Source organism: Pristiophorus japonicus, chromosome 21 (assembly GCF_044704955.1).
Source record: "Pristiophorus japonicus isolate sPriJap1 chromosome 21, sPriJap1.hap1, whole genome shotgun sequence".
Classification (NCBI taxonomy): domain Eukaryota; kingdom Metazoa; phylum Chordata; class Chondrichthyes; family Pristiophoridae; genus Pristiophorus; species Pristiophorus japonicus.
In genome coordinates, this window is record NC_091997.1 from 4,807,894 (window position 1) to 4,830,930 (window position 23,037).

Here is a 23,037-nt window from a genome sequence, read left to right on the forward strand (position 1 = left end):
GAAGCTGCAGTGGGTGATGCCCACGACAGCTTCGCGGGGCGTGTACTGGGCTGTCGGCCGCTCGTGGGGCGAGAATTAAAGGGTAGGTGTGGCAGTGACAAGTAAAAAAATGGCCGACTTACTTCGCTGCACTGCCTTGCAGCCTGGCACTCCGATTGTGTGCTGGGCTGCTGCCATGGACCCCGCTCCCTGGAGGTCCAGCGATGGTCCCTTCTCCCTCCTGCAGAGTCTGCAGATGGCCCTCCCCTTTAATGGAAGGGGAGGGCCCTGTCTTCCCGCCAGCGGTACGCGTCCCTCCACGGAACGCTGGAAAATTCATGTCCCGGTCCCACTCCTGTCCCGCCCCCGACAGGAAGTGGAGCATGAGATTTTGTGCTCCACTTCCTCTTGGGAGCAGTAAGCCCAACATAGCTCGCGGGATGAGACTTCTGCGTCAGACACAGGAACCCCCGCCTCGCGGCTGGTACTGCCCCGACCAAACTTTCAGCCGTACAGCTCAGCAACAGGCCATTCAGCCCAACTGGTGCGGTGGTGAAAAATTAAACAACGCCTGACTTACCGGTCGCGGAATTCTTCACTGCATTTATGCTCCACACGAGCCTCCTTCCATCACATTTCATCCTATTATATCAGCAAAACCTTCCAATCCTTTCTCGCTCATCCAGCTGGTACATAGACAAGGGCAGCAACTTCGGTCTCTTATAACCAGGGAATATTCAGAAAAAGTGTCTGAGGCAGCTGCTTTTAGGGATAGAGGATTATGTAAGGTGAGTTGGATCCACAGTTACTTTCACTGGAGTGTCCTATCATACGCCTCCCTAACTCAAGTTTGGCCAAAGCTCCAAAAAATGAGTCGTGGCTTAAATATATAGTTAAACCATTTACTTGTTTCTTTTCACATGTCCCATTCACTGTAGAGTAATCTGCTGTTAACCTGGATTTACTACTTTCACAGGCTACGAAAGGACAACATCATTGTCTTGTTCCACGGGGTCCTGATTCTAAAATATGCTTCCGGCAATTCCAGCGGACACCAGTTCAATAAGAACTACACTAAATGATTTTGTTTTAAATACTGAACACTTGGGGCCATCAAACCTGCAAAATCTTTCTTATGCCACACATCGCTTTTAAATCAAATGCCAATTGCATGAGGTAAACTGGTCTAATTGATGAGATTGCCAAAATGGCTTTGTAGTGAGGTTGGAAGATTTTAATTTGTAGACACACTTAACTCTGTTGAGCATGTACCCATCTCCCCGACATACTCCCATTTACATTTCTGCATTTTTAAGAATGTATTTTATCTAAAAATAGTAAAAAGTAAATGCATTGTGCCAAGTGTTAGAGTTTTGACTCCTATTGAGAAGGTCCAAGTTTGAACTTCAGCCTTGAGTACTGTTTGAGCGAATCCCTTTGTGAGTCACGGTGCTGGACACAGTATCAGGTGTTAATCAGAAGGCGGTAATTCAGCAGTGGAATCTGTCCAAACCTATACAGAGAGGGAATGTTGCCGATGTTGTCCATGGAGAAGCCCACAGTATATCATGTGTCCCCTTTATGGATGATGGAGGCATGAAGGTAGAGGAATGAGGAAATATTAAAATGAAAGAAAGAAAAATACCAATAAACCAATATTGGACCTTCTTCAGCTGAACATCTCCAATTTGAAAAATACTGTTTCTAACAATTATTGCAGTGTGGTTTTGTCGACACTGCATGTTGGTGCATTGACATAGTGCATCATGGGTTGGTAAAACCAGCGAACACAACTTCACAATTGCTTAAACAGTGAATTCCCACATAAACAGTCAGATCCCAGGTTCAGCCGGGGTAATGTGACAGGTCACCAAGCAGATATGAGGAATCTCCCCCACTGGAGGTCAGGGCAATGTGCATCACTCTTGTACTGGACAAAGTTGGAAAAGTGGGGCTCAACAATTAAATTACAAGAAGATATAAACTTTTCTTCTGAGTGTTCCAGTACATGAACCCAGCCACGAACCCCATTTTTGTAAGTGTACAAAATGTGTGTGTGGAGGGTGGGCGGAGGGGCGGGGGGGAGGTTCCAGAAACAGGACAGGCAGGAAATCCTGCAGGTGACGTCACCCCACCAGTTCTGCCTCCTCATTCCTCATCTGGTCGAGGGTTGGCCTTAGGAAGTGCCTCTGAGGGAACCCTGGGGCAACTGCCCACTGCCTCAATCTCCATCCTTACTAGCCCCCGGCTGTGACTATACCATCAGCAGCCCCCCATTCCCGAGGATATTTGGGACCCTCATTTCTCCCTGTGTCACATCGCCATGTACTCAGAGTTAAGATGCAAAACTGACAGGATCAGCAGCATAATGGAAACATGGCCGTTTTCAGTTTTCAATGCAATCTTATTTTGTAGATAAAAATAAATTTGACTTTTGTGGAAGACCAGCATTTGATTTATTAAACTTGAAATATTACATTTTCATCCAAGTGTTCACTCTGTATTATTATGAGGCCCTTTCCAGGGGAATGATGGACTGGTGGCAGCCCGCGTTGACAGAAAAATTGTTATTAGCAAAATACTTTTCAACAGTTGTTCTATTTTCAAATATCACATAAATGACAGCCCAAAGAGAACATTACACGATTGGTCACAATCCTGCATTGTTCTCTAACCAAACGGAGGTACATGGTCACATGACTCCAAATAGTTAACAACATTCAGACACAAGAACTATGACCCATTGACCGATGGCATTTTGAGCTCGGGGGAGCAGTTAGATGATATTCACAGTGTTTATTTCAATCTCACATTAAGGGAGTCGCAGGTAAATCTGGAGCCGTGGAAGAGCGTTTTATTAAAAATAATTGACGAGAAAGTATAAGAACTGAAGGTTAGCATTTAGTCCACGTATTAGACACCCCCAGTTCCTTTTGTATGTTTCACACAAAGGTAACATGATAATGATGAGTGCTATGAAACCAATTACCTTCTATATGAAACAAATGATCAGTTCAGGTTTTGTAGCATATTTGTATGGATGTGAAAAAATTATAATTGTAGAATATCAACATGGAGGCCACCAGAAAAACTATTTTGCAAAAAAACCCCTTAAAAAATCCAATATCTCAACCTATACAAATTACACGGCAAAACAGTACAAGCTGTGTTAATGCATTTGTATGGAAGTATTTATGCTACTTTTTCCATTGAGTTGCTGTCATCAACCAAGCAAAACAGGGTAGGCAAATAGGATGTGGGTTTCTCCATAACTTCAGACACCTGTGTAATTCTGTGACGTTTTCCGATGGTAAGACAGAGTGCCAGTTGTTCCCAGTGAGTCAACACTTCTCCCAGCAGAGAAGTAGGCCAGTAGAAATTCTTAAGAGTCATCAAGCGAGCATCAGTTGGAAGACCATATTGGACAAATAAAAAGTTACTTCTTTTGGCAAAATGCGTATCCTTACTAGCCTTACTGCTGACTCAGAGGGGGGAGTTTTAACCGCAAAATAGCAGATTGGGTACGAGGTTAAAGTGTTAAAAAACTGAATCCTGACTCCAACCAGCTTAACTCCGGTTTTCACAGAGGTGGGTCAGGTGATGGGCAGCCAATCCACTCCCAGAAAGCTGGTCGCCCATTTAAATATTATAATGAGGCTGGCGTGCCTCATGGTGATCTACCATTACAAATTTAACTCTGGCTGGTTGAGTTTTCTGGGCCTTGGGGAAACTGGCAGCTAAAGGTGAACACTGCCGGATCCAGGAGGTAAGTGGCATTCCCACTTACCATCTGAATCCAGTGTCCCTGCCCCCTGCCTCTCCCTCCCCCCCCACCCCCGAGACCTCCGATCACCACCCCCCCCACCCCCACCCCAAGACCTCCGATCTCCCCGCCGCTGAGACCCCGGATCTCCCACACGAGGTCTCCGATCCCCTCCCACTGATGCTCCTCCGTTGAGTCCCGACCAACCCCCATCCGAATCTCCTCCACGCCCGAGTCCTGACCACCACCTCACCCTGCTGATGTTCCTCTGGCTCGCAACCACCCCCCCGACCCGAACCCCCTCAGTTCCTCCTGTCATGTATTCAACCAGCATTGTAACCCATGTATAATCTGACCTAAGTTGTACACTGTGAGAACAATGACCACTAGGTGGGAGACACTCCTAACCTGGACCTTCAGATATAAAAGGGGAAGCTCCACTCACCTTCATCACTTGAGTGTTAAGGAATAAAGGACAGGTCACAGAGTGGGCTTCTCTCAAGCATGGGCCTCGTGTGCATTTATACTGTGTAGTAAGGACGTATCAATGGCGACGAGAAACTGGGATTTAAACCACGCGAGCATGGCCACTAGCAGAACAGACGAGAGGTACTGTGTTAAGGAATGGTTGGGACAGAGATTCAACATTGTTAAAGCAGCACAAAGTTCTCCAGGCAGACAAGGGCAGTCGGGCATGCCCCAACATGTAGTCGAACCCAGAGGGGGAGTTCGACAGAGACAATGGCAAGCTGAACGGCGATTCACGCCATTGCAAGGGACAATGCGGCCAGTAATGGGGCCATCAACACCTGTTAATGGCGCATTCAAGGACAGTCACAGGGGCAGTCAGGGACGATCGACTGGCAAGGGACCTTTTGTTTCCAACAACAGCTCATGTTGGGGGCATGGAGTCACACACTCAGCCGGAGTATGCAGAGATGAGCAAAATACCTGCAGAAATTGCAGAAATGAACGCTGGGGGAAATCGCTGGAAGCTGAAGTTCAGCGAGTACATGTGGAGCACGTATACAGTTCACACACCAGGACGCCACCGATAATGATGAAAGTGCTCCTCAATGGCATCCCAATATCAATGGAGTTAGACACGTGGGCCAGCCAGTCCCTGATGGGTATCAAACAGTTCGAAAAGTTGTGGGCGTCCAAGGCCAGGAGGCCAAAATTATCGCTGATTGACGCACAGCTATGGACTTACACAAAGCAGATCATTCCGGTGCTGGGCAGCGCCACGGTAGTCGTGACCCACAAAGATTCGGAGAACAGGTTGCCACTCTGGATTGTCCTAGGGGATGGTCCCGCACTACTGGGGAGGAGTTGGCTTGCTGTCATAAACTGGAAATGGGGCGATGTCAATGCAATTTCTTCTGTGGAGCGAGTATCATGATCACAGATCCTGGACAAATTTGACTCATTATTTCAACCCGGCATCGGCACTTTCATGGGGGCCAAGGTGGTGATTCACATAAACCCGGACGCCAGGCCAGTACACCACAAGGCCAGAGCGGTGCCGTACGTGATGCGGGAAAAGATAGAAAGCGATTTGGTCCGCCTGCTGAGGGAAGGCATCATCTCGCCAGTCGAATTCAGTGACTGGGCGAGCCCGATCGTGCCGGTGCTCAAGGAGGATGGGTCGATCAGGATATGTGGTGATTACAAGGCCACCATCAATCGGGTGTCACTCCAAGACCAGTACCCGCTACCGAGAGCAGAGGACCTCTTTGCGACGCTATCCGGTGGCAAACTTTTTTCAAAATTGGACCTGACCTCAGCTTACATGACCCAGGAGCTGGCGAGTGAGTCGAAGAAGCTGACCACCATCACGACACACAAGGGGTTGTTTGAGTACAACAGATGTCCGTTCGGGATTCGCTCGGCCGCCGCGATCTTCCAACGAAATATGGAAAGCCTCCTCAAGTCGATTCCAGGGACGGTGGTTTTTCAGGACGACATCGTCATCACGGGTTACGATACTGAAGAAGACCTCCACAACCTGGAGGAGGTGCTACGCAGACTGGACCGGGTAGGGCTGCGACTGAAAAAGGCGAAGTGCGTCTTCCTAGCTCCAGAGGTAGAATTCCTGGGGATGAGGGTAGCAGCAGACGGGGTTAGCCCTACTGCGTCCAAGACGGAAGCGATCCAGAGAGCACCCAGACCCAGTAACACGACGGAGCTGCGTTCGTTCCTGGGGCTCCTGAACTATTTTGGTAACTTTCTTCCCAAATTGAGCACGCTGCTAGAGCCGCTACACGTGCTCTTACGCAAAGGTCGCGAATGGGTCTGGGGGGACAGCCAGGAAAGGGCTTTGAATAGAGCACGCAATTTGTTATGTTCCAACAATCTGTTAACGCTATATGACCCATGTAAGAAACTTGTGTTAACGTGCGATGCGTCGTCCTATGGTGTCAGGTGTGTGTTGCAGCATGTCAATGTCAAGGGTCAGTTACAGCCGGTAGCTTATGCCTCCAGGAGTCTGTCCCAGGCAGAAAGGGGTTATGGGATGGTAGAAAAGGAGGCGCTCGCATGTGTATATGCGGTAAAGAAAATGCACCAGTACCTGTTTGGCACGAAATTTGAGCTGGAGACAGATCACAAACCCCTAACGTCCCTTTTGGCTGACAACAAGGCCATAAATGCAAACGCATCGGCCCGCATACAGAGGTGGGCGCTCACGTTAGCCGCCTATGACTATACAATTCGGCACAGACCGGGCACCGAAAACTGCGCCGATGCACTCAGCAGGCCCCCACTAGCCACCACTGAGGGGGCTACCGAGCATGCTGCTGAGATGGTCATGGCTGTTGAAGCTTTCGGAAGCGAAGGCTCACCCGTGACAGCCCGTCAGATTAAAGTCTGGAGAAATAGAGACCCGCTATTGTCTCTCGTCAAGAAATGTGTCCTGAATGGGGACTGGGCAGCCACGTACAGGGCATGCCCTGAGGAATTTAAACCATTTCACAGGCGCAAGGATATACTCTCGATTCAGGCCGATTGCCTACTGTGGGGAAACCGAGTAATCATGCCCCAGATGGGCAGAGAGGTGTTCATCAGAGAACTCCACAATGAGCACCCGGGCATTGTCATGATGAAGGCAATTGCCAGATCACATGTTTGGTGGCCAGGGATAGACTCAGATCTGGAACTTTGTGTTCGCAGGTGCAACACGTGTGCCCAGCTGGACAATGCACCCAGGAAAGCCCCCCTTAGTCCCTGGCCATGGCCCGCCAAGCCTTGGTCATGCATCCATGTGGACTACGCAGGTCCTTTCATGGGAAAAATGTTTTTGGTTGTAGTAGACGCCTCCTCCAAATGGATCGAGTGTGTCATTTTAAATTCAAGCACAGCCTCTGCCACGGTAGAAAGCCTACGGGCAATGTTCGCCGCCCACGGTCTACTAGACGTCTTGGTCAGCGACAATGGCCCGTGCTTCACAAGCACTTAATTCCAGGACTTCATGGCAGGCAATGGAATCAACCATGTCAGAACGGCACCGTTCAAGCCGGCCTCAAACGGCCAGGCAGAACGAGCCGTGCAGATAATCAAACAGGGGATGCTCAGAATCCAAGGGGGTTCTCTACAAAGCCGTTTATCATGCCTCCTGTTGGCCTATAGATCCCGACCACACTCGCTCACAGGAGTTCCACCCGCAGAGCTGCTAATGAAAAGGACGCTCAAAACCCAGCTGTCCCTTATACACCCCACCATGAAAGAAATTGTCGAGAGCAGGCGCCAGTCACAATATGACTACCATGACAGGAATGCGAGGGTGCGATGTATTGAAGTAAATGATCTTGTTTTTGTCCTCAACTACGGTGCAGGGCCCAAATGGCTCGCAGGCACTGTGATTGCCAAAGAGGGAAATAGGATTCTGGTAGTTAAACTTACCGATGGACAAATCTGCCGCAAACACGTGGATCAAACAAAAAGGAGGTTCAGCAACCCCATAGAAGAAGCAGAGGAAGAACATGCTGTAGAGTTCACTCCACCACAGGTGACCGAACACCAGAACCAAAGGGAGGAGAGCCCAATCACTGTGGGCAGTCCGGACAAGCCTGAGGCACCGCAAACAGCAGACACTCAGGCCAGCGCCCAACAACCGGAGCCCCAACTCAGGCGCTCTACAAGGGAGCGTAAACACCAGAGAGACTTAACCTGTGATCCCAATAAGACTTTGGGGGGGAGGTGATGTCATGTATTCAACCAGCATTGTAACCCATGTATAAACTGACCTAAGTTGTACACTGTGAGAACACTGACCACTAGGTGGGAGACACTCCTAACCTGGACCTTCAGGTATAAAAGGGGAAGCTCCACCCACCTTCATCACTTGAGTGCTAAGGAATAAAGGACAGGTCACAGACTGACCTTCTCTCAAGCATGGGCCTCGTGTGCATTTATACTGTGTAGTAAGGACGTATCACCTCCCTCCTTCCTTTCTGTGTTCTGGGGCTGTAGGCCCTCCTGCCCACAGTCAGGCAGCCTCTCCATCTGGCTGGCTGCGGGTGGTAATCAGTGATTTCAAATGCTAATGGTGCCCTTCCATTCTCCCTTGTTTCCTGAGGCTTTCCAGCCCTGCACCCCCATCCCCGCTCCTGTCCCGCCTCCAGATTGAAATTCCGGCCAGCATGATTGAACCAAATTCCAATCCTCAAATGAATAAAACTGGGGCTTTGGCGTAAAATAGTGAATACCAAGTAATGAGTTTTGGTCTAACTCAAAATAATTTGAATCAGATTTAATTTTGATTTGCTGTCACTGCACTTCAAATACTATTTATTATCTGAAGTGCTTTGCGCAATCTCAAAGCTGCTGTATAAATGTGTATGACCCTTTCAACAAAGTTGGCACTTACACGTATAAAATGTACCTCTATAGTTTTTGAAACTATTCAACATTAAAACATGAACTTTGCCAGAAAATTAAATGGCCTGTGTGACATAAAACATAAACTAATATTTTAAGCAAATAATTTCGCTTTGAATGTTATCAAGATGTTTTAAATAGAATTTATTAAAAATGGTGGTAACCTATTCATCTAAAATGCTGGAACATATGATATGGTTATTTGATGCCGTCTTTCACCATTATTTTCTTGTTGGGTCTGCGAGAGCAGACAGCAATAAACTCAGTACACATAGACAGTGTGCTCATTATTCCAATTATCATCAAATACACTAAACCCTGAAATGTTTCAGATAATATTCTGTTGTATCCACTTCCAGCCGTTACACATGGGCTTGAGATTTGTGGAGCTCCCAGGATGATGGGTGATGATAACTGCCGGATGATGGGCCAGTACAGGAAAGTCAGTTGTAATACTGGACTTCTTGGTATTGCCTTCAAGTTGCCTCCTGAACTTCTATATCAAGAAAGTACTCTTAGCTGCCATGGGGGTGATATTTCATTTCCTCCATGTTATCAACCCAAACAGGCGATTGAACTGGGACCACGCTTGTGCTATGGGTTCATGTTTCCTTCCTTGGACAACAGCAAGCCCTGTAATGTGCTACTGATTTTTCATCAACCATTTTGGTTTCAAAATCATTTTTCTTCAAAATGTTCTTTTTTTTCAGATTTTTGTTTCTTTTTCTATAAAAAAAACCGCCCTCACACAGAATACCTTTGCTAATGACTGACACATGTTAAAGAACTCACAAAAATATTGTGCAAAAAAGACTGGTAATCCATGGTTCTACCAGAAATCTACGCACATCTACATCAGCTCTGTAATAGATTTTGTAACTGAAACCATATTTTCTTAATATGAAGTTCATCTAAATATATTTGCAGTATAAAACTGCTGATAATAGATTTTTAAGCAAGGAGGCAGAGTTCTGCCATGCATAACTTATAATGTTCACATTTATGACTGCATAGTTCCCTTTTATTTTCCAAAATGTCTAATGATTTGAACCCTGAAGTCAATATGGTGCAAAAATAAATGGTGTATGTGTTGCCCTCAGAGGACCTGGAGTGGCTCTGAAGAAGGCTGGCCCAAGAAATGGTGTCTGGAAGAGTGTGGTCGGTCGAAGGGCGAGGTTTGGCAAAGCACAGACAGCAGCTGCTGTTAGAGGGTTTGGTAAGAAACCAGTTGCCAATGGTTTTGCGAGATGCTTCTGAAAAGCCAACTTTGTCTGTGGAAAGAAAACACATAAAAATGATTAAGTTGTCTCAACCATTCCTGCCAATACCGGACTTAAATAGACTTCTTATGGTTCTCCTCAGCTTAGTCCTCGTCAGGACTCTTAACATATTGAGCATATGGAGTATAAAAGTAGGGAAGTCCTGCTACAACTGTACAGGGTGTTGGTGAGACCACACCTGGAGTACTGCGTGCAGTTTTGGTCTCCTTATTTAAGGAGGGATATACTTGCATTGAAGGCAGTTCAGAGAAGGTTCACGAGGTTGATTCCTGAGATGATGCGGTTGTCCAATGAGTATAGGCCTAACCTGCTCAAGAAAGGTTGAGCAGGTTAGGCCTATACTCATTGGAGTTTAGAAGAATGAGAGGTGATCTTATTGAAACGTATAAGATTCTGAGGGAGCTTGACAGGGTAGATGCAGAGAGGATGTTTCCCCTCGTGGGGGAATCTAGAACTAGGGGGCATAGTTTCAGAATAAGGGGTCATCGATTTAAAACGGAGATGAGGAAGAATTTCTTCTCTCAGGGCCGTGAATCTTTAGAATTCTCTACCCCAGAGAGCTCTGGAGGCTGGATCATTGAATATATTTAAGGTGGAGGTAGACAGATTTTTGAAAGATAAGGGCCTGCTCCTATTTCTTATGTTCTTTACAGCACAGAAGGAGGCCATTCAGCCCATCTGTACTGGCTCTTTGCTAGAGCAATCCAAAACACTGACCAGCTCTCTTCCGATTGCTCTGTATCTTTCTCTGCTTAAAATACTGAACCACTTGTCCTTCAGAAGATACAATGGTCTCTGCCTCATGTTCTCCCTGTGGCAAACTATTTTATGCTCTAATAACCCTCTGTAAAGAAATTTCTCCCAATCTCTCTACTAATTTTTTCAGTGACAATTTTAAATTGATAACCCCTCGTCACAAATTCGCCAACCAGAGGCAATAGCATGACCCTACAAATAAAACCTTCGTAATTTAAAAAACCTCCAATAAATGTATTCTTGGCCTTCTCTGCTCCTGTGGAAATAATCTCAATATACCAATCCCCTCAAAGGCTCTGGTGTCTCATTACTGATATCATCCTGACCTGATGACATCGTGGCCCAGGAGTGGCGGGGTCGGGGCCCAGGAACGAGCTGGAGCCCAGCAGCGAGGTCAAGGCCCAAGAGTGGTGCAGTGTGTAACAACAATGGGGTCAGGGCCCTGGGAGGGTGCAGCCTGGGCCAACAGCGAGGCCGTGAGGCCCACACTGTGTCCTATGAGTATGTGTGCGCACTAGGCCCGTGCAGCGGAGCCTGGTCTCAAGTCGTCTTGAATCTCCTTGCCACTGGACCAAGACCTTGCTCTGTCAAGCCCATGTAATGGCTGGTGTGCAACGGCCACCCCACGTTAAAATAATTCACGCACAGACATCTTCCAACCTTCAAAATGAAGTTCGGGACCTGGAACCTCAGGTCCCTCATGGAAACACCTGAGAACGAATGTTTTGGTCTGGAAGCAGTCATCCTCCACCCCAAGGGACTGCCTAATACCTACTATATCATACATCTTGACCTGGGTTTTGTTACTGTTGTAATATTACTATATATAGGTGAAGTTGACCCTTTTTTAAAAACTTTATTTGTATTTTTCCTCATACGTTATAGCTTTTATTATGCAATTCAAAATTCCAAAATCTAAAAAAAAAATCTGGGCTCAACCTTTCTGGAGAGAAGGAGGTAGATGTTGTGTTCTTTAAGATCTCAGTAGTGGAAGTTGGATCTTATAAGGCACTTCCAGATCAGGTACAATATATATTTTCAATTGTACTTTGTATAGTGTATGCACCTGTGAGGATGCTCACAGATTTGTAGAGCAGTTGCATTGTGAGTGGCTTAGCCAGTCACATGATGTTCACACGACCCAATAAAACCACAGTCAGTTGGGTCTAGGGTATACAATTGTGAGCCTAGTGGATGAACTGGTAATGTGTCATCATCATCATAGGCAGTCCCTCGGAATCGAGGAGGACTTGCTTCCACTCTTAACATGAGTTCTTAGGTGGCTGAACAGTCCAATACGAGAACCACAGTCCCTGTCACAGGTGGGGCAGATAGTCATTGAGGGAGGGGGTGGGTGGTACAGATTTGCCGCACATTCTTTCCGCTGCACTTGATTTCTGCATGCTCTCGGCGATGAGACTCGAGGTGCTCAGCGCCCTCCCGGATGCACTTCTTCCACTTAGGGCGGTCTCTGGCCGGGGACTCCCAGGTGTCAGTGGGGATGTTGCACTTTATCAGGGAGGCTTTGAGGGTGTCCTTGTAACGTTTCCTCTGCCCACCTTTGGCTCGTTTGCCGTGAAGGAGTTCCGAGTAGAGCGCTTGCTTGGGAGTCTTGTGTCAGGAATTGAGTGTAATATCTCCAAGTTTGCAGATGACACTAAACTGGGTGGCGGTGTGAGCTGTGAGGAGGACGCTAAGAGGCTGCAGGGTGACTTGGACAGGTTAGGTGAGTGGGCAAATGCATGGCAGATGCAGTATAATGTGGATAAATGTGAGGTTATCCACTTTGGGGGCAAAAACACGAAGGCAGAATATTATCTGAATGGTGGCAGATTAGGAAAAGGGGAGGTACAACGAGACCTGGGTGTCATGGTTCATCAGTCATTGAAAGTTGGCATGCAGGTACAGCAGGCGCAGAAGAAGGCAACTGGTATGTTGTCCTTCATAGCTAGGGGATTTGAGTATAGGAGCAGGGAGGTCTTACTGCAATTATACAGGGCCTTGGTGAGGCCTCACCTGGAATATTGTGTCAGTTTTAGTCTCCTAATCTGAGGAAGGACGTTCTTGCTATTGAGGAAGTGCAGCGAAGGTTCACCAGACTGATTCCAGGGATGGCTGGACTGACATATGAGGAGAGACTGGATCAACTGAGCCTGTATTCACTGGAGTTTAGAAGGATGAGAGGGGATCTCATAGCAACGTATAAGATTCTGACAGGACGGGACTGGTTAGATGCAGGAAGAATGTTCCCAATGTTGGGGAAGTCCAGAACCAGGGGACATAGTCTTAGGATAAGGGGTAGGCCATTTAGGATTGAGATGAGGAGAAACTTATTCACTCAGAGCGTTGTTAACCTGTGGAATTCCCTGCCGCAGAGAGTTGTTGATGCCAGTTCATTGGATATATTCAAGAGGGAGTTAGATATGGCCCTTACGGCCAAAGGGATCAAGGGGTATGGAGAGAAAGCAGGAAAGGGTTACTGAGGGAATGATCAGCCATGATCCTATTGAATGGCGGTGCAGGCTCGAAGGGCCGAATGGCCTACTCCCACACCTATTTTCTATGTTTTTATGTTTCTATGCGAACAATGTGGCCTGTCCAGCAGGGCTGGTCAAGTGTGGTCAGTGCTTCAATGCTGGGGATTTTGGCCTGGCCTGGTAATGTGTAGTGTGATTGTGAAACCTTTGTTAATAAACCAACTAGTTCTTAATAGCAATGTGTTGCTATGAATTCTTAAGCAAAGAACCCATGAAGCAAATGCAATACACTTTGTATCATCATATCATCAGAGGCGGTCCCTCGAACAGGATGACTTGCTTCCACGAGTTCACAGATGTTTCAATGAAGGACCCGAAATTCCAGTCCTGAACTCCAATTGAGGGGGTGGAAGAAGCCTGTACGTGGATTTTGTTTTAACGTGTGGTGACCATTGCACATCAGCCACCACACGGGCTTGACAGAGCTAGGCCTTTATCCAGTGGCAAGGATTATTTAACTCTTCTGAGTGTATCTTTTCAAATGACAGCCATCATTGTTCTACAGCAAGTGACGTTCATTGTACCTTTGAAGTGCAACTTTATCCCAACGTCAAAGATATTTTCTAGGATAAAACGTAGATTTATGCTGCAGCTGTTTAGTTGATTCTAAACTCCGAGATTGCGTCAGGAGGAGAAACTCGGTCAAGTAAAAGTAACGTTATGTACCTCATGAGAAATGGTCTCTTCAACATGGAGATCACCTGGGTCCAAGAGGATGAAGTCAGGCAATATTTGCCCACCTGCAGATTTTTTTTTTTTAAAAGGACTTTCTCAGAACCTCTACAGAAGTTACATTCTGAATAAAGCAATTCGGACCTTGTGGACATTGCTCAATACATTTATGTTGGGTTATTGTATTGTTTTAATATTACCAAATTAATTTATGCTTCTTTTTGCATATATTTGTTATTTTAAAAAAAGTATTTTTTTTTAGTTGTTTTGGTTTATAAAATCTCTGGTCTGAGTTTAACATTCCACCAAGTGATGATGGCAGTGTCGTAAACAGATTATGGCAGTTGGGATCATTGTTAACTATGGCTCATGGAAGTCTGCATTGAGCAGATTATCAATAAAAATACAGCTTCTGGATCAAAGCCCCCTTTACAGAATTACTTTCAAAGTGTTGAGAGAGAAATGGTACATTAGAGTACAGGTAATACCCAGTAACAACTGAATTCTATTTGCGTAGCGGAGTTCTACTCAAACCATTTTTTGTTGATCTATCACGATAAATATTATAATGTTTTTGTTTGTTGTAATGTGATATTACAAGCTCCCATGGACTGTTCAGTGTATGTGACAGTGTTCAGTCTTTGGGGTAGGGCAGCCAATGTAATATGGTCAGAATGCATCGGAGCCTCTATGGAGGCAGCACCCAACGTGGTTATAAACTTGCAATCATTCCGCAATCCTCCGAAAATGTCAATAAACAAACTGGGATTAGATTACTCACTGCTAACACCGCAGTCTGTTGAAGCTTGGTATAAGGACTGTATTTGGGCTTGGATGGTTTTCCTGTAAGCCTCTCCTTATGTCTTCTACTGGTCATATGCTGCATTGGAAATCAAACAGACTTAAAAATAAACAGCAATACAAAAACAAAATACTGCGGATGCTGGAAATCTCTATTAAAAAGAGAAAATGCTGGAAATACGCAGCAGGTCAGGCAGCGTCCGTGGAGAGAGGAATGGACAGCAGCTGTTGGTGATTCTTGCCATCTACAGCTCCTCTAGACATTTAGGGGCGGAAATTGCCCCTTTCAATAAGGCCTCTGACTGCCAGAAAGCAGCGACCACGGAGGGCCATTTTAACAATTGCCCTTCCTCAGGAGCGGAGTGTCCGGGACCACTCTGCCTGTTTTCCCGCCGCGGCGTGCATGCGCCGACCCCTTACCGTTGGGTGGGGCCTGCCCTCGCGAAATTGGCCCTTACCCGCAATTGCCCCGGGGGAGCAGCCCCACCACCGGCCGATGCCCTCGACAGCTTTTACTCTCGATGCACTCGCTGTGAAATGGTACCACGGCCGCCTTTAAAGGGGAGGGCGTGCTTCCGTGGCTGCCATGTTATTTTGTTTTGTCGACCAACTGCCAGGTCGGCCCGACAATTGTGCCCCCAGGTTGGGCTGGGCCACCAACAGGCAGCCTGGCGACCCCTCTTACGTGCCAGGCCCCCGGCCCGGCCGATACCCTCCCTGCTGACCCAGTGGACTGAACTAAAATGAATGCACAGTTTGCAGCGGCCCTCCCCTTTAACTGAAGGGGAGAGTCGGTGTGACGCACCAGCGCCATGACTGACATCTGCAGACACTCCGTCCCACCCCCCCCATTTCCGCACCGCTAGTGAAGACCACTGCGCTCTGCTCCCACTTCCGCCCCCAAGATGATCCACTTCCGCCCCGCTGGAATCCCCCCTCCCCCCATTCCCGAGGACCTGAATTTCACCGGCTAGGCCACCGCATCCATTGCGCCGGCCAGAACACTTCCCAATGGGTGTTGTGAGCCTTAACTGGCAACAAACGTCATCCAAGTAACATCCACGCCTTATAATTCAAACTTACTTCATTCAAATTATCTGATAATTCAACAATTTTTTTTTTGTACTAAATTCCCAACTGCTGATATGTGTTTTTTCATTCAAATTATTGTCGAATTCAAATGTTTTTTTAGTGCAGGAATAGTCTAATCAAAAACGGTAGGTGTGCCCCGTTTCCGGCGGAGGGCAATTTCTGCCCCTTAATCTCCCCTGCCTTGCACCCTATCACAGACCTTCCCTTTTGTCCTTTGCTCCTTTCCCCTGCCTCTGCACTTGCTTAAAACCTGTCACACACCTAATTTTTTTTCCAGTTCTGATGAAAGGTTATCGAGCTGAAATGTTAACTCTATTTCTCTCTCCACAGATACTGCTTGACCCACTGAGTGTTTCCAGCAATTTCTGCTTTTGTTAAAAATAAACAGAGTGCTTGAAAGAAGTACTTTGTTCAGTAATTTTACTGAAAGCACAATAATGTGATTATATTGCTAGCCCCTTGTCTTCATACAACTTTTAAATAACATTTACATTTTGCCATAACCTTTTAATCTGTTAAACAGATCTATTGCAAAAGGGCGAGCCCTATAATGACTTCATCTATCAGACATTACATTATCAGTAATATGTTCCTTATCAGAAGTGCAAGGGGCAAGCTACAATTTAAAAAATAAAGGTATTGCTTATTAACTGCCACGGTAACCTTACTTTGTTCTGTAATTTAGTTCAGTTGTAATCAACGAAAAGCTCAAAAACATCTGTGATCTTGCCTTGCCTGATCAATATCTGCCGTTTGAGATGTCTGCTGGTCGTGAAAGATGCTAAACAAGTGGCAGTCTTTCTTTTTTCTTTCTATTTAATTGCAACAGTAGATTCTCAGAATCCTTTTACAGTCTTCAGCAGCTTGCTTCCATCTCTTCATCTTACTCCTCACAAGATCTCTTTTATAGAACCTCAGCTACTACAGATTTTTATCTAGTTCACCTAGGAGATATCTGAGCACCTACCAATGCCAGCTCTCTCTGACTTTGCAGAGCTCAAAAACACTGTAGGATATTTAACTGCTGTAAAGCCCTTAGAAATCCCAGCTTCTCTTGGGTCCACTTTGGCTGCTGTGGAGATGAGTCACGGAGGTTCTGCATGTATCCGGGACAGCCAATCAATGGCAGTTGCTTACATCAGAAGTCTTGCCAGAATCAGACCTGCAATCTTCAACTGGATCTCTATTACATTTGTGTTGACTTTCTCCAATCATTTCCATATATCAATCTAATTAACTTTGCTGGGCTGCTGATAATATCCATGGAAGTATGGGGAAGGTTTGTGTATTTCTATTGAGAGTAGTAGCATGATATCCACCATGGAACACTCCAACATATGTCGCTGTTCCTTCATGGTTTCTGGGTCAATATCCTAGAATCCTACGGAATGGCACTGCGGGAGTATCTTCACCACGTGGATGGCAGTGGTTCAGGAAGGCAGCTCACCACCACCAACATCACAAGGGAAACTAGGGATGGGAAATAAATGCTGGCCTTGCTGGTAACACCCACATCCCGAGATGTCAAAATATTAACGCGTAATGCTGAAGCACATTGAACAATTTGTGAATGTTGGTTTGCTATCTCAAAATGATTGCACATAGATTTTTCCTCTACATACTTTGGTTATATTTCAGCAGAGGAAACACCACTGCATCACAATGCCAGAGCCTCTGGATGATAATCAGAGCACAAGGCATAGAATATTTCGCAGCATAGTGTAACTTTTAGTGCAACATGAAGCTCCAAAAGTTTTGTGAGTCTACAATAACAGTGAAGGAACAACAAGAAATCGCCTGGTCATGTATCAGTGAAGGTTTTGCTTTATGTCAATGTGACTGCAGCTTTTATGTCTCAGTAAAAGTTGACACTCCAAATTGGCAATCAGAATGGTGATGAATTTCATTGGCTCTCAGCTAGCGGTGGAAACTGAAGGAAATACACCTCTCCTATGTTCCTCTCCCTGGCTGATCTGTCGGGCAGCATTGAATCACAGCTCAACACTCAGTAATTCAGCTTACGGGCTCCTTGGCTGAAGGTTAATAGTTGCAGTTATGAAAGGAGAATCAGAGATAGAGGAAATGTAAGAAAAGTATTTTTTTAAAGTACCTCTTTTAGCCTAAAATCTCGTTTATTCATGGCTCAGTTGGTAGCTCTCTTGCATCTGAGTCAGAGGTTGTGGGTTCAAGTCCCACTCCAGAGACTTGAGCACAAAAATCTATGCTGACATTCCAGTGCAGTGCTGAGGGAGTGCTGCACTGTCAGAGATGCCATATTTTGGATGAAACATTAAACTGAGGCCCCATCTCCTCTATCAGGTGGACGTAAAAGATTCCACGGCACTATTTCGAAAAAGAGCAGGGTTTCCTGGCCAATATTTATTCCTCAATCAACATCATAAAAAAAAAAATTATCTGGTCATTATCACATTGCTATTTGTGGGAGTTTGCTGTGCGTAAATTGGCTGCTATGTTTCCCACATTAAAGCAGTGACTACAATTCAAAAGCACTTCATTAGCTGTAAAGCGCTTTGGGACATCCTGAGGTTGTGAAAGGTGCTATATAAATGCAAGTCTTTCTTTTTATTCTTTCTAAAGCTTGAGCCTTGTACACTGTACAAATAAATCCTGAAGCTGATATTTAGCCCAATCATTAAACACAGCTAATGTATATACAAATTACCTGAACACAACAATTAACATATTTCTAAAAATCTATAGCTTCATAGTTTTTCTGAATATTTTATGTAACCAGATGGATTTATTCTTTGCCATTGAATGACCTTTTCAGTGATTGTTAAAGAGTGAAACATAGTTGAAGGGTGTATTTGTCTAATTAAACTAGTTTGCATGTTAGCCTCTGTATATTTTGTTTGAAGTTTTCAGGTATGCACGGATGAGTCACTCACTGTATATAATCCTGTTAGGTATTGTTAGGTATTGAGTTGAGTTATTGTATGTATTGAGAAATTGTGTGTATTTAGGGCCTTATACAACTAGCAAAGACGTCGTGGCCATAGAGGTTGTATTAGGGCGATGTTGCTGGAGTGAGTAGTCAAGGGGGAAGGGTTAGGGTCAGAGAGTTGCAGAGGTTGACATTTTTAGTTAAATGAGACCAAGCAAAGGTCCAATTTTAAAAATTAATAACAACAGCTCACAACTTTGTACCACCTTTCCCGTAATGAAACATCCCACGATGCTTTACAGGGAAGTTGGAGAACCTGAGCTGGAAGAGGGAGAGAAATGAGGGGCAAGGTCAAAATGGTTGTTTTTGAATAGGCTTTCATGGAGCAAAAGATAGCGAAGCGGAGGAGAATTGCAGACTCAAGGGGGTGGTGGCTGTAACCTCTGCTGGCTAGGGTCACCAACTCTGGTTGGACGTGTTCCTGAAGGTTTAGTCACAAGACCTCCCACCTCTGACAGCCCGACATCATCAAATAGATTTTTTTTTTACACTTCCAATATTTCTATAACTAATAAACAAAAGTATTTCAAGAATATGAAAAAAAACATAATTTTTTTAATGCCCGTAAGATTTTCCTCCTAAGTTGCTCGCAGAAGTGTTCAGGAAATTAATCTTAAATTTCTGTAGACTCCAGAGAAATCCTGCTGGGTTGGCAACCCTACTACGGTCCTGGCCTGCGGGACCGTCGGCAGGCCGGGGCCATTGGGGGGAGCAGCGTACGGTGGCATACCACTGCAGGGAGCAGCGCGTGCTGCTACAGGAGGGCGACGGCTGCGAAGCCAGGTCGCTGATTGCAGTGCGGGCAGGCACAGCAGGAGGGGGCGAAGGAACAGCAAGAGTTTGTAGAGGGAAGTGACCGGGGCCCAGGAGAGGTGTGAATCTGGGGCCCAGAAGAGGCAAGGGCCCAGGGGCAGCACAGGCCCAGCCCACACTGCGATATGTGCGCATGCTCGGTCTGTACAGCAGAGCTGGTCTCCAGTTAGTCTTGGGTAATCCTTGCCACTGGACCAAGACCTAGCTCTATCAAGCCCGTGTGGTGGCTGGTGTTCAACGGCCACCACACGTTAAAAACATCCAAGTACAGGCATCTTCCACCCTTCAAGATGTAGTTCGGGATCTGGAATATTAAGTCCTTCATTTAAACACTTGTGAACTTATCCCATTTTGGCGTGGAAGCAAGTCATCCTCGTTTCGAAGGACTGCCTATGATGATGATGACTGGGACTAGTAGAGTGGAGGAGGTGGGGGGCCGGTGGCAGAGAGTCAGAAGAATAGAGGGTGCATGCTGGGGTGTAGGGTTGGAATAGATTGCAAATGGACAAAGGAACATTAGCTGCACTAAAACTGCTTGCTTGGAATTCAGTAAAGCAAGTTCCATCTGCTTCCACGTGACCAGAGATTGTACGAACTTTACTGTACAGGTCGCTTTAGAAACTGCATTTACCCAGTCAACTACTGAGCCATGAAAAGCACTCTTTAAGTAATGAAATTCTTTGGACAAATGCACAAAGTGAAATTCAAGACCTCAGCTTCATAAATCTCAGGAGAAATAATCCCAACTTTAACTCACCTGTTTGAGTTGTGTTTCCGAGTTGACATATATTTCACAGATATTACAGTGAAAAGCCTTGCTCTGTAGGCCAACGCTCCCCTTGTTACCAATCCGCTTGGTTTTGTACAAAGTCCGAGGGAACAGTCTCAGTCTGCTTCTTCTGCTGTGACTGTTCTGACCCTGCAGCATTGACTTATGCTTGGACCCTAAAAAAAACAACCAAATAACTATTTTACAACAGACTTTTAACTGTGCCATTTTTAGTTACAGCAACACTAGTCACAAAGCTTTTATAAATACATATGATCAAACAAAACCATTGCACAGTGAGCTTGTTCAAATTCAATTACCAACTGTGTGAATTCAATTACCAATAGCATTTCAGTATTACAACTGCAGATTGTTTAAGATTAAAATTCAAATTCCTTTAGAACGTACTGGAATACATTAATGCCTTGCTCTGATCTGAAAATATGTTTCTCATTTTTTTTAGAGCCTTGTCCCTTTGTTTATGTGTTAATGGTTGGAGGTTTTACAAAAAGACTGCCGGGAATTTCCTTAGTGGAACATGGGGGCGTTTCCTGATTGGCTGCTATAACTTCAGTGGAAACCTCAGGGTAGATGAATAAACCGGGTTTCAGCCGATCTTTTCCCTTGAAGTTACAGCAGCTGATCAGGAGGATGCTTGAGGCTAGTCCCGGCTGATGTCTATGATTGCAGCAGTAAATCATTTTTATTTTTATAGGATAGTGGTGTCAACATATTTGACTCAGTGACACTCTTGCCTCTGAGTCAGGAAGTTGTGGCTTCAAATCCCACTCCAAAGACTTGAGCACAAAAATCTAGACTGACTCTCCAGTGCAGTGCTGAGGGAATGCTGCACTGTTAGAGGTGCCATCTTTCAGATAAGATGTTAAATTTTGAAGAACAAGGGAGTTATCCCTGGTGTCCTGGTCAATCGACATAACAAAAACAGATTATCTGGTCATTATCACATTGCTGTTTGTGGGAGCTTGCTGTGCACAATTGCGGTCACGTTTCCTACATTACAACAGTGACTACACTCCAAAAGTACTTCATTGGCTGTAAGGTGTTTTGGAATGTCCTGAGGTCAGGAAAGATGCTATATACATGTAAGTCATTTTTTGTTGTTGCAGATTCATTGGCTGTAGAGCACATTGGGATGTCCTGAGATTGAGAAATGCTAGTTCATTCATTTCTTTTCTAGACTGGACAGGCTAAAAATTAGACTTCCCAATAATAGTGGAAACATGTTTGATGCATTTGCATGACATTCCTCCACCCATTACTTTAATGAAAGTGTTAATCTGCATAATTTATTGCTTCTGTTGAAATAGTGAACACAGGAACAACAATGAATGTGTTAAATATTTTCCTGCGGCTATGAGCAACAGTAATTTCTAGCCTTCCCTCTTTTGAGAAATTACTTGTTTTGTAGTATTGAGTTTATTAAACTCATACCAAAATATCCCATCAGACATCAGGCATCCAACAATTCTATACAATTGATGTACATTTTTGGATCTAACACTAATGAAAACAGATTATTTGGACATTATGATGTTGTTGTTTGTGGGAGCTTGCTGTGCGCAATTGGCTTTGCATTTCCTACATTACAACAGTGACTACACTTCAAAAGTACTTAATTGGCTGTAAAGCGCTTTGGGACGTCCTGAGGTTGTGAAAGGCGCTATATAAATGCAAGTCTTTCTTTTATATCTACTTCAATGGAACTGTGCAATTACCAGCGTTGGCTCCACAGTATAACTGCACATTGACTTTGGAGTCAATGACATTAATTTCCAAGTAGAAGTACTTTCACAAGGGTGACCTACACTTTTACTTAAGTGAATGGAGCGAACAATCTGATAGATGACTAAATGCTACACACAATTGTTCTAATCCTCCCACACCCTCGTCACTATCTGTTTGAAGCAAGAAAAGGGAACAGTGTAAAGAAGATCAATACACGCTACCACAGACCTTCTGAGTCTGAATAATAAGAGGATCTTGGAATCAAGCACTATATTTTACTCAGAAGGATCCAAATCAACAAATTCTTTCTTTTGCCAATAAAATGTCAAATCAGTATTAATTCATTCTGTGGTTTTGGTTTTCTTGCTTCAGGCTGTCAGTTCTTACCCCTCCTTCTCAGTTGGTGGTTCTGGTGGTATTTAAAGGTCCCGCCTGGCATCCAGATAGAGCTGTTGTGAATTTTGACCAATAAGAGCAGGTGATTTACAAAGTTGGTCAAGGATGGGATTCAAATTCACAATCCTTTGGCTGGGCCACCAATTATCTTTATTTTAATTTTGCAATTTTTGATCCTTATCCCTTCTCTCTTCAAAGTGATAATTCATTTTCGCCCTGAAACTTTAACTCTGTTTCTCTCTCCACAGATGCTGCTAAATATTTCCGGTATTTCCTGTTTCAATTCGTTCTCTGGTATGGTTTTTTAGGAAATGGCCGGATCTTGCCCAAATGAATGTTCCATTGTGCGAGCCTAGCACTTTGCCTTTTTATAGTCTTTCGGGACAAGCTTAAGGATAAGATTGGCACAATTTTTAATGTACCGGTACTTTGTAGATTAATTTAAAGCTCCTTTTTTCTTGATTAAGTAATTTCTTCAAATTCATAATCCATTCCCTACCATACTTTTAGGGTCTTCCTCCGCTGATGCCTCCCAGAGACAAATAGCAGGATAGTCTGGGTACAAATCTCTCTGTAATGGGTGTAATACT

The 23,037-nt window shown here is 45.0% G+C and overlaps 1 protein-coding gene across 1 annotated transcript in view; it reads right to left on the reverse strand.

Annotated features, from left to right (window-relative positions):
- Positions 1 to 9,586: 9,586 nt before the first annotated feature.
- Positions 9,587 to 23,037, reverse strand: part of znf385c (zinc finger protein 385C) — a 545,533-nt gene continuing 532,082 nt past the window's right edge. Inside the window, exons 7-9 of the mRNA XM_070863987.1 lie at positions 20,294 to 20,481; positions 14,647 to 14,745; positions 9,587 to 9,891 (exon numbers count right to left, since the gene is read on the reverse strand). Coding sequence (XP_070720088.1) covers positions 9,679 to 9,891; positions 14,647 to 14,745; positions 20,294 to 20,481 — 500 coding nt within the window. The 3' untranslated portion in view covers positions 9,587 to 9,678. The remainder of the gene's footprint in view (positions 9,892 to 14,646; positions 14,746 to 20,293; positions 20,482 to 23,037) is intronic.